The 12433-nt window shown below is 37.6% G+C and overlaps 1 protein-coding gene across 1 annotated transcript in view; it reads left to right on the top strand.

The window, feature by feature from the left end:
* The window catches only part of NELL1 (neural EGFL like 1), a 634915-nt gene that overhangs the window by 247587 nt on the left and 374895 nt on the right, over positions 1-12433 (top strand). Inside the window, exon 10 of the mRNA XM_058161221.1 lies at positions 2855-2928. Coding sequence (XP_058017204.1) covers positions 2855-2928 — 74 coding nt within the window. The remainder of the gene's footprint in view (positions 1-2854; positions 2929-12433) is intronic.

Below are 12433 nucleotides of genomic sequence, written 5' to 3'. Positions count from 1 at the left end.
AACACATTACTATGGGGCATTACTTTGTCTCGTATTATTAAATCAGGACAGAGCATAGTTTAAATAAATGTCTAAACCATTTTTCTTCCTTTGAATTAGTTTTAGAATCATAAAATCATGGAAAGGACCTTGGAGGTCTTTTAGTCCAACTCTCTGCCCAAGGCAGGTGTCCTTATACTATCCTGGGCAAATGAATGCCCAATCTTTTCCTGAAAACCTTTAGAGATGGAGCACTCACAACACTTCCATTGGTTACTTGTTATCACTATCAGGACATTTATTCTTATTGCTAGGTTGGATCTCGCTTTAACAAGCTTCTACCCATTGCTTCCTGTCCTGTGCTTTGGAGTGTTGTGATCCAGGCCCAAGTAGATAGTAGTAGACACACTCAATTCAAAAAACAGACTTTATTAGAACAGCTGAGAATTAACTCATTCTCACCATAGTCCAAACTAAATCAAAACGAATTCTTCATAACACAAGTCTTCCGTCTTATCACCAACCTTGGTCTAATTAGGCATACTGCCAAAGGCTTTTCTTGGCAAAAGTTCAAAAGCAGAAGACGCCGCCAAGAAATAAATGCAGCAAAACAAAGAGCAATTCTATCAACGTTGTTTTTGACAAAGAGCCCAAACGCCGTTGCTGGTCTTTTAAGCCTTATGGGAGGGGCCAATCATCTCCTCGTCCTATTCCCAAGTCATCCTCTTAGCTTTAGCTGCTCTTGCCTTCTGGCAGCTCTTCTCATGCATGCATGAGGAACAGGCTCCTCCTGTTCCTCTGCCTCACTACTGTCAGCCTCTGGATGCTCCGGAGTCCACACATCACTCCCCGAAGGCCCTGGCCCCATCTCTGCTTCCAACACAGAGCCCTCATCACTGTCCAACTCTGCTGCCAGCTCTGCAGGCTGCTGGCGGACCACAACATGGAGAATAAGTCAACCCCCTTGTCTCTGTGACTGCCCCTCAAATAATGGAAGACAGCAATCATGTCACACCTAATCCTTATGTTCATTAGGCTAAACAAACCTAGTTCCCTTAATTGTTCATTGTACAGTTTAGTCTCCAGGCCTCTTATCGCCTTTGTTGTTCTTCTCTGCAGTCTTTTTTGTATTGTAGAGACCAGAACTTGATGTAATATTTCAAGTGTGGACTCACTAGTGCACTGTGGTCAAATTTCCTTCATATATTTGTGCCTTGAGTATCAACACACTTCCATCAATTTAGAACTTGCAACGGAAAACATTCTTTCCTGGCCTTACTCTGCACAATGTATAATTTATATATATATTTATATATGGCCAAAATAGGTGAGATAATGACCATGATGATGCAGTCAATTTTTAAAAATAGGAATAGTTTCGATTATACCATCATAATTGCTATTTTGACTTTTTTGACCACACTTTGCAGATACTCATGCATATAAGATACCAGCACAAGAGAAAACAACAAGTTTAGGCCAATATTTCTTTATAATACTGAAGATCTACATGGCATTTTGATGTCTTTGAAAGAATAAGAATCAAGCAAAAAGAAATTTAGCAATAAAACAGTATACAGGGTTCAGAAAGGTAGTTATAGAAGTTGCATCCTCAAGATCATGGATATAGATCATGAACAAATTATCTTACATGTCTATCTCTACAACTGTCTAGTACAGGGGTCTCCAATCTTGGCAACTTTACGACTTGTGGACTTCAACTCCCAGAATTTCTCAGCCAGCGCTGGGAGTTGAAGTCCACAGGTGGTAAAGTTGCCAAGGTTGGAGACCCCTGGTCTAGTAAGCTGGTTTTGCCCAGAGTCTTCTTTAGACATTTCAGCTATAACTTGCATAATTGACAAATTACATTTTCTTAAAGTATCCCTTAAAACAAGGGTGTCATGTCATCATGTGACATATCGGGATTTCCCCCCCTTCACTAAGCAGGGCATGGGTGTCGCCAGCACATGATGCATCCAGCTCATGGGCCGGGAGTTTCACAGCCCTGCCTTAAAAGGTCCTCTCATTAACAGATACCTGGAATTAGAGGCCTGCACATAAAGTAGAACTGTGTATCCTAAATGGTTACAAATAAATAGCTATTTTTGCAATCAGCAGCCTCTTAAAAATACAAGTTTAGATAACTCATTTCAACTACTCATTTTCAAAAAGTGACACAGATGCTAAATTTGGCGGGTAATGCTGAACCTACTTACTTGGCATCAAGTAAATTCCACTTGAAATTGGTGGATTTTTTTCCCCTTCCCAGGGAGGAATTCAAAGATTTACTCTTTATATATGGTGTATCTCTTTCTAGGACACTCCATACATCCATATAACTTTGTTTTTCTGGTAGAGTCTGACACAGGTCTGATGGCTATGGCTATGGCAGGTGCTTCTATTTAACTGCAAGTAGTTCTGAAGTTTCTCCTTTAGTATTTGGAACTAATCAGAATCCATATAATAGGACCCATTGCTCAGCATTCTACTTAGTTATTTCTGCATCATGGCCTGTTTTTCACATTCTATTTAATTCTTTCATACAAACATGTCTTAACACAAATATAGATCCTGCAGAATGTCACTGCCATGAGTAATTCTGTTAATGAATTGAATTCAATATCTGTTCCGGAACTGCTTTTACTTCAGGTCACTAAGTAGCTATTTTGTCATTGTGAGTGGTAAAATGTTTCAAGACAATAATGTTTGTAGTAAATTTACTATTGCAGTCAAAATAAATGAGAGCAATTAACGCTGACTGCGACTGAAAGCAAAATGACGACATCATATTTACTTAAGCAATATTGTTTCTATTAAAGTGTATAATTTATATGCTCTTAGAACTAACTAATGTCTGTATTTTTTAAAATTTTAGCAAAATGCATCTATGGAGATAAAGTGTTGGCAGAAGGTCAGAAGATTTTAATCAAGAACTGCAGAGAATGTCGTGTAAGTTTTTTGTTTTTTTAAAAAAATATTTGGCAGCAATCCTACGCATTACATTTCCCCATTTAAGTTTCTTCAGAATAAACATGCATGTCATTGAGTAATAAATACTTGCAAATTTTAAGCAATGCACAAACTTTGTAAGTAACAACAGCATGTGAAAATATTCATAAGTCCTTGGGTGGAAAAAGTACACAGGCCCATCATACAGTATGTGTTTTTATGATTTAGGGAGTTGTTTTTATCCTTCCCTACATCAGGAGCACTGACAACAGATTTATTTTTTACACTCCTGTCATACATATCACTATGTTCATAAATGCTCATTCACACATTCCACATCTCTCTTTCCCTTCCTTGAAAAGATTTTTGAGTCTTGTATGCTGGTTTCTGAAAAACTACTCCTCGGTCTATTTTGCCAGGTTTTAATACGTTAGAAACAAAATTGAAGAGGTTTTTAAAAATATGTTGATAAGCTGGTTTCAAAATGATAAGGTGGGGGCATTGGTGGGCTGCAACTGGTTTAACAACCATTTCTGTGAGGCCTAATGCGCATGCTCGCAGCGTTCAAAATACAGCAATTTGAAGCTCAGTTGCTTACTTTCTACGGCAACCCTGGTAAGTAGAACAGTGGAGGCGCGGAAATCAGAGGAGGCACGTGAATCAGTTGAGCCAGAAAGAAGGAACTATAAACAGGACAGGATGGGGGCAGGTGGCCAGGGCCAGCTAATTGGTAGAAGTACCGGTTTGCTAGAACCGGTCTGAACTGACAGCAATCCACCACTGGTTGGGGCAGAGCTGGTTATTACACAAACAGGAGACACTAGGAAATGCAATAGTGAAGAATGAATTGTGGATCCTGAAGATGTTTCCTAGCCTGGTAACAAAACATTTGGAAACCAACCCACAAGCTCAGAGAACAAACCTTCACCCTTATTTATTTTATTTATTTTATTTATTGCATTTGTATACCGCCCTTCTCCCAAAGGACTCAGGGCGGTTAACAGCCAATTTAAAAGATACAATAAATACACATTAAAAACAGACTAAAATTTATATAAATAATGGCCAAAATATTAAAAAAAGCTAACTAATACAAAAAACTAAAACCCCATTTAAAATTACTTAATCGGGCTAGCCCAGCTCGATGGAATAAAAGAGTCTTCAACTCACGACAGAAGGTCCGAAGGTCGGGGAGTTGGAGAAGCCCTGGAGGCAGCTCATTCCAGAGGGCAGGAGCCCCCACAGAGAAGGCCCTACCCCTGGGGGTCGCCAGTCTTACACTAGGAAATAATAGAACTACAGTTTAGACTGGGAAATCAGGAGAAAAAAGAATATAAAAGAAAGTAGCAGCCAGCTATCTTTGAGTTATTAGTAAGAAAATTATGCAGAAATTCCTGAAGTCACCAGGAGCTGAGCTTGTCTTGAAGAAAACTTTATTAAGTAAACTTGAGTTCTTCAAAAAGATTCATAAGAGTAGTCATTCTTTGAAAAATTTGCCCACAAATTTGATGCGACAATGTGAAACTCTCAATATGAGATTATATTAGGGTTAGGACTGAAGTATGGGTTAGATTGGAGTATATTCTGTCAAACAGAATTTCCTTTAGGAAAAGAAGTTCTATGACAGGTATGCAGGAAGCCCTCAATTTTAAAAAATGGCAGGAAAGGTCGGTTTGTAAACTACCACCTTCTGCTATTCTTTGGCTTCAATATTTTATTATACAGATAGTGTGCTATATCTTTTAACTTCCATTTTTAAAGGTATCTATCATAGTCTTTTTAAAGATCACAATCTAAAAATAATGGGAGAAAAAGGATTTTAACTGGTGAAAGTAGTGGGGAAAACTTTTCATTAGTTGAAAAAAAGGAAGCAAAACTGCTTAAAATTCATTAAAGCTACCTCCAGTCGCAGAACCGCCAATTTCACTCAGCTATAAAAATTACAGTAACTTAGAAACTAGAGAAAGCTACATTTATCTTCTCTGCTTGATCTCCTTGGATTTGTAATAATGGATACTGCCTTTATCACATATTAGCCCTGAGCAGGTAAGCAATGGAAATGAGCATCCATTTTAATTAAATAACAATTAATGCAACAATTAATAAAAATAAGAAAAGAATAAAAAGTCAATTAGAACATTAAGCAGGAAATGAGAGGGAAATAAATGTATTTAGAAACTTTAAATCGAAGAAAGGGTTATGGACCGAATGTGTGCACGTGGTTGTGGAAAAAAGTGGCATAGGGCTGAAAAATCAAAGTGGATTTTTAATAAGCAAACAAATTTTAGGTGAAAGAAAAGAGTGAAAAACAACAGAAATAAAACAAAAGGAGGTTGTTAAGTAGGAGAAAGATGGTAGATAGATTTAGAAGTTTTAAAATTTCACATGAAACAATAGAAGAAACCAATGAAAAATGAAAAAGAAGCCGAAGGAGAGGAAATGAGAAGAGGAACTGATATCAAAGAACAGAAAATCCTAAAGTCAGAAAAGGTAATTAGAACCTTGAGCCCAATGTGCTGCTTAAAGAAGGAACTGAAATTAATGTACTATTTATGGATGTTTTTGTAGCATGTGCTTGTAGATCAGTGGTGGGTTGCCCCCGGTTCAGACCGGTTCTATAGAACTGGTAGTAAAACTTGCAGGAGGCTTGCCCACCAACCGGGATGTTGTCATAGGTGATCTGCGCATGCGCAGAATCTTGGTGTGTGCACACGATCCCGTTGTGAACCGGTAGTAAAGGTAAGTAGAACCCAGCCCTGGTGTAGACAGAATCAAATGGAATATTGATTCCCACAATTAGGAAATTACAAATTTATAACGCAGACCAAAACTGATTTCTATAGATATAGCACACCGCTATACCCAGCTTGTAATCAAATACTGTCTTAAAAACTTTTTCTTAAGTACTATTACTATGTATCTCCCCATATTTTATTTCTACTTTCTCAGTGAAAAACTTATTTTCTCAGTTAATCCAATAGGCTTAGAAAAGACTTAACTGGGACAGAGAGAGACTAATATAGTAAGCCAAGCATTACTTTAATCGAAGTGAAATAAAAATATTTTTATTTAAGTTATATTTAGAAATAAAGAGATAAAGAGATAAAGAGTAGTATTAATTAAGGAGGAGAAAAGAAAGCTCTATTTTTGCTTATGTAGAATAGTTAAAAATAGTTAAAATGATGTTGGAACTAAGAAACTAATGTTTTGGAAAACACAGTCAATTCTATCTATATTTTGTGCTTAGATATTGTTTCAGATCTGATCGTTAATATTTAGATGCAAATAATTCAGTTCAATCTGATTTACAACTTGCTAAAACATAGTCCATTCATTTTTTAAAAAACAGCAATCTAGCATGAAGTAAAAGGATACCACCTTCTAGCATGAAGTAAAAGAATACCACCTTCATGTTCATATAAGAATCCATTTAGATCCTACCTAAGTAATAAAAATGTCCTTCAATAACAACAACAACAACAACAACAACAACAACAACAACAACAACAACAACAACAACAACAACAACAACAACAACAACAGTAATACCAGGAGACCCCAGAGTCTAAGAAAAAGGAAAAAAATCATGAAATATTGTGACCTGGCCATCGAAACTACATGGCTATGGATGAAACTTGTAACAGTGATACCTATTGCCATAAGGGCACTTGGTATCATGTCCAAGAATTTTACAAAATACATCAAGAAATTGCAGCTTCCTGCAATAATACCAGCGGAACTGCAAAAAACTGCTCTACTTAGACCATCATATATTTTAAGAAGATACTTGGCTGATACCTAGGATGCTGGCAGCAACCCGTATCAACCATTAGTATCAGTCACTCATATTTGTGACACATTTTTAAATGTTCATTTGACTGAGTTTCATGTTTAATGAATAAAAGAGATGATGATGATGATGATGATGATGATGATAATAATAATAACAACAACAACAATAACAACAATAACATACAAAAACATAGGCTAACATTTTGTTTGCAAAGGTGTCCTCTGGATCAGGAAAATAAAAATAAAACCAATACTAACATCTTGGGGAGCCAAATATGGTAGTCAGTTTTAGCCATTTGCCATTTGTTCATGTGGTGTTTGATAAATGACCACCTGGGCAACTGCTGTGTGATAGTATTTGCACAAGGCACTCAATATTCCAGATATGTCTACTAGCCCCAAAGGGTTATCTCTTTCTGCACTAACAATGCAGACAGAAATCAATGCCATTTGTAATGACTGTAATAGAATTAATCCATACTATTCTGGATTAGAGCAAATGGTTTTATTGATTTCTAAGTGGAAATGAATAAAGCACGGGAGTGCATTATTTATTTCATTTCATTCTATTTTAAAACAAAGCGGAGCTGGATTTTGGACAGCACCTATCCTAGAAAGAGTTATACAGCACTATCAGGGGTCTGCAACCTTAAACACCCAGAGCCATTTGGACCCATTTCCCACAGAAAAGAAATCACCGGGAGCCACAAAACCTGGGTGGGTGTGGCCAACATAACGTCACTCACTCCCACCCAGTCATACGACACCCCCCTCAGCCCTGCTTACCCAGGTTTTGTGGCTCCTGATGTTTTCTGTGGGAAAGAGGTCTCCCTCCCTCCCTCCCTCTCTGTCTCTCTCTATCTCTCCTTGTCTCTCCCTCCTTCATCTCCCTCTCTTTCATCTCTCTCTCTGTCTCATGTGTTTCTGTGTTCCCTCTTGAACCATTTCCAAAAACAGACGAGAGTTGTTCTTTTTGCTGATGTTGTTCTTTCTTCTTCTTTGGGTGCTTTTTATCATATTTAAATCAAGAGTCATTTCAAATTCCCAGATAAACAAATCTCTTTGGTTCCCCTGCTGTGGCTCCCTGTCAGCTGAACCTGCCATTGGCTGGCCATGCCCCTCATCCTTCCCTTCCAGTCACTCCTCACCTGGCCTGAGAAGATAAGGACGACGGAGGGCGATGGAGACTCACTCCATATTCCAGAGTGGGAGCGAAGCACCCCTGTACTTCTTCTGGCCCTTGTTGGTGCTGCGCACACCTTGGTCGCTTATGGAGATGCGCAACTTGGTCTCTGCCCCGAGACACTGGCTCAGCCTGGCTGTGGCCAACAGCCCTGCTCTTGCACCTCCATAACCTGCCCGCTGTTCTCACAGCACCTTGTGCAGCACAGATAATTTTAGCATGCTTCACAATGGGGGAGACGGTGTCCCCTTCTACTCCTGGAGCCCATTATGATGCAGAGCATCGTTGTATTTTTCGTATGTTCATTTCAGTTATCTTCTTTTTGAAGGAAATGGACATCTATAACTTACATTATGTTTGCCAATCTTAAACATGTGTCATAATTTAGGTCAGTCCAATTATACATATTGCTATGTTTATTTGTTCTCCCCATCTTGCCCAAAGTATATAATCACAGAATACCAGAGTTGGAAGGGACCTTGCAGGTCTTCTAGTCCAACCTCCTGGTTGAACAAGACCATTTCAGACAAATAGCTGTCCAGTTTCTTTTTAGAAGCCTCCAGTGATGGAGCCTCCAGAACTTCTGGAGGCAAGCCATTCCATTGCTTGATTGCTCTCACCATTAGGAAATTCCTTCCTAGTTATACGTTGCTTCTCTCTTTGGATAGTTTCCATCCATTGTTTCTTGTCTTGCCTTCTGGTGCTTTGGAACATAGGTTGAACCCCTCACCTTTGTAGGAGCCCCTCAAATATTAGAACACTGCTATCATGTCTCCCTTAATCATCTTTTCACTAGGCTAGACATACTCAATTCCTGCAACTGTTCTTTGTATGTTTTAACTTTCAGCCAATCATCCTTGTTGCTTTTCTCTGCATTCTTTCCAGAATGTCAACATCTTTTTAAAAATAGATGGTGACCAGAATTGGATGCAATATTCCAAATATACGATCCATATCTCTCCATTTTCTTTGTTTAATAGTCTTCTGAGGCTCCTTTTGTCCTGCGCCATTACTACAACTTTGAGATTTGATTTTTTTTTTATGATTCTCAAGATTTGCCTTAAAAGCTGTATTTCAAAAGTTTTCATCCTGTTGTTATCCTCTTTGTATTATCCTCCTTGTTTCAGAGTTATAAAGGAGACTTAATTAGACATAGAATTTGGCTACTCTTATCCTTAGTTTTTAGTCTGTTTCCCTTGAAGTCAGAATATTTTCTTGGTAATTTCTATTCACATTTTTATTTCACCATTTCCCCCATGTTCTGTTACTAAGTGTCCAAGATGGACAGAACGCTTGACTTTGAAGAGAGGGCATCAATGACCACTGTTTTTGGAGAGTTCTTTTTCTCCAAGATTATCATCACTTTTTTTTTGATTAAACTATAATCCAGACTTTTCACTTGTTTATGTTTTATAAATTAGAAGCTGCAAGTTCTCTTCTTTTTCTGCCGGGAGCACTGTATCATAATCCCTATCGTAAATTCATTATTTTCATAGTACCTATTAACAGTCTTGGTGCACTGTTTGGTTCATTAAATATTTCCTCAGTATAGATGTTGAAAAGGAGCTGTGATAAGATACATTCTTGGTGCATTCCTTTTTGGATTGAAAATACTTTTGAAAAATCTCTTTCAGTCTTAAAAGAAGTTTACTCCCAGTACAGATTCATTATAATTTTAATGTTTTTGTCATCCATCCCAATGTGCTCCAAAGTTTTGATCAACGTTTTGTGAATAACAGAATCAAAGGCTTTTCAGTGATCGACAAAGCATAAAGAGATGTCTTTTTGTTTTTTAAAAAACTATCTTGATTCTTGTTTTCTGGTTTAAAATGCCTTCCCTAGTGTCACTATTTCATAAATGTGCTCTGAACTTCACTTATTGCATTGTTGAACTATCCTGCATTTCTTAAGAAATTAACTTTGAATAACATTTTTTGCTGCATGACTGATAAAACTAATGGGATTCTATGTTCAGTTCTTGTTTTCCTAGGAATTGAAATAAAAATTGATTGTTTAGAATTTTTTAGCAAATAGTTTTTTTAAAAATTTTTCCTCCTTTCCAACATTGCTAAAAAACTTTCTATCTTCTAAACTTTCTTTGTTTTGCTTCTTATCTTTAGTTAGATACTTTTTGCACTTTTTAAGTACATCTTCTGCCTGGTCAATAACATTGTCATAAACAGTTTGGTCTTTATTATCTTCTTCAAAATATTGTAAAACCTGTTTTCAATGTTTTTCTTTAAAGTGTATTTTTACATATTTCCAAATCTTTCTTGGAAACGTTCTTTTTTTTTCCTCTGATGTTCTTTGTTTTTATACAGAATTTTATTATAACAGGGTTGTAGTTGGAATAAATGTTTATATCAAGGCATGTCTTAATAGAATTCTTAAATCTATCTTTTATCATAACACAGTCAGTTTGGTTCCTTGTTGCGTCTTTTGAATTTTTTTCAAGTACATAATCTTCTTTCTAGTTGCTGGAACATGGAACTAAGTATGGAAAGGTTCAAACTTTTCAAAGAATAGAAAGATACAGGTTCCTCAAAGGAACCTTCGCTACTGCTTTGGAATTGGCATGCACACCTGGGCACACTTTGCTCATGTGTGGCACTTCTGCACATACGCAGAACCTTCTGTGCATGCGCAGAGCATATCTAATGACATCCGGGTGGGTGGGTGGAGCCTCCTGCTGCCGCCACTACTGGTTTGCACAAACCGGAGCGAACCAGTAGAAATCCACCACTGATCTAAATCCTTGGCCACTGTCATTTCTTATACTTTAGACCATTTTTACTTTACAAGTAGATATTTTCTGACTCTACTTTCACATTTAGATGTCCCATAATAATTAGGTTCATAGACTTTGCTTCTTGTATTGTTTCATAAAAACTCTTCTTGATTTGAGTGATTTCCTATTGCGATAATAAATTACAGATTACAGATCTATAATATTACTACAGGGAAAGGTTTGGCATCAGTTTTGGTCATGGTTATTTTGTCATTTAGTGGCTAGAAGCCAATCACTGCTAACACAATGTTCCTTTTCATGGTAGTTTCAGTGCTGTTTGTATAGAAATACAGCTGGAATAGATCATGGTACATTTGTCCTGCTTGTGTATGCTGTATTCTGCAATGTCTACTTTCAAGACGACAATTTCTTGCAGGAGATTATTAGTTTTTCAAGATTGGTAAAGGGTTCCAACATTCTGTATGGTTCTTTTTAAAAGATTCATTCTGGTTTTCAAAATACCTATCAGAATATATGAAGGAATTGTCTCTTTAATGTTTAAGATTGCATTTGCAGCGCCCGTATAAATTTCAGGCACTCATCTATATTCTCTATTCTGTCCCTCTGTTGTTTCATGATTGATAACAGGGAAAAAAAGATATAGTGAGGGCCCAACCTCTTTTATATTTCATGCCACTGACCAAATCAGGTTCATTCTTCTGTCCTTAGGGAAGGTTTCTCATTCCCAGAGCCAAATAAGGGCTGCCATGGAACACATATTTTTCTGTTGACAACCTGGAAGAAACCTGTTCACAGATGTCCATTAGAACAGGGGTCTCCAACCTTGGTCCCTTTATGCTAATGCAGGGATCTCCAACCTTGGTCCCTTTAAGACTTGTGGACTTCAATTCCCAGAGTTCCTCAGCCAGCTTTGGTCCACAAGTCTTAAAGGGCCAGCTTTAAGTCCACAAGTCTTAAAGGGACCAAGGTTGGAGATCCCTGCATTAGCATATCCCAGGGAGCATAGGAAAGACAGGGGCTTCCTTTGTCCCCAAGTGTACATTATTATTTCACAATAATCTTATTTATAAGACAATCCCAGGAAGAGAAGATCAAGATATATATATATAACTAAAAAAAAGTTTAGGGCTGCCATTAGCCTTTTCTATTAGAGGTTGCCCTGATCTATCGAACTGTGCAGTTTGGGTTGTATAGCATTGCATTATAAAAAAACATAGTTATAGGAAATGCAACTGATTTTCAAAATACAAAAGATATGCTCATCTATTGTTAGTTTGTGCTGCATACATGTTTGTTAGTTGCCTTCATTTCTACATGACAGCGTGCATACCATATTGTATGCATTAGGAGTGAAATGCTCCCGGTTTGAACCACATGATCCGGTAGTGATGGTGGTGGGTGGTTCGGAAAGCCAGTAGCAAAAATCCCTGGCCCCGCCCCCTGCCCCAGCTGAGCTACACGATCATCAGTTTTTTTTTAACTATTAAAAAAATGCTTTTAAAAGTAAAAAAAAGCCTTTGATGATCGAGCTGCTCAGCTGGGATCGTCAGAACCCTTTAAAAGCTTTTTTAAAACAACCTCCTTGGCTGAAGAGGTTGTAAAAAAAAAGCTTTTAAAAGGCTCCTCTGGCGATCCCAGCTGAGTTGCCTGATTGCCAGAACCTTTAAAAAGCATATTTTCTACAAGCTCTTTGGCCAAAGAGGTTGTTAAAAACATCCTCGCTAAGCCTTGCTTCAGCTGCTACAATCAATTGCATCAGCTAGCAACTCAATCTGCCTGCC

Source organism: Ahaetulla prasina, chromosome 1 (assembly GCF_028640845.1).
Source record: "Ahaetulla prasina isolate Xishuangbanna chromosome 1, ASM2864084v1, whole genome shotgun sequence".
Classification (NCBI taxonomy): domain Eukaryota; kingdom Metazoa; phylum Chordata; class Lepidosauria; order Squamata; family Colubridae; genus Ahaetulla; species Ahaetulla prasina.
This window is presented reverse-complemented; position numbering and strand designations above follow the sequence as displayed.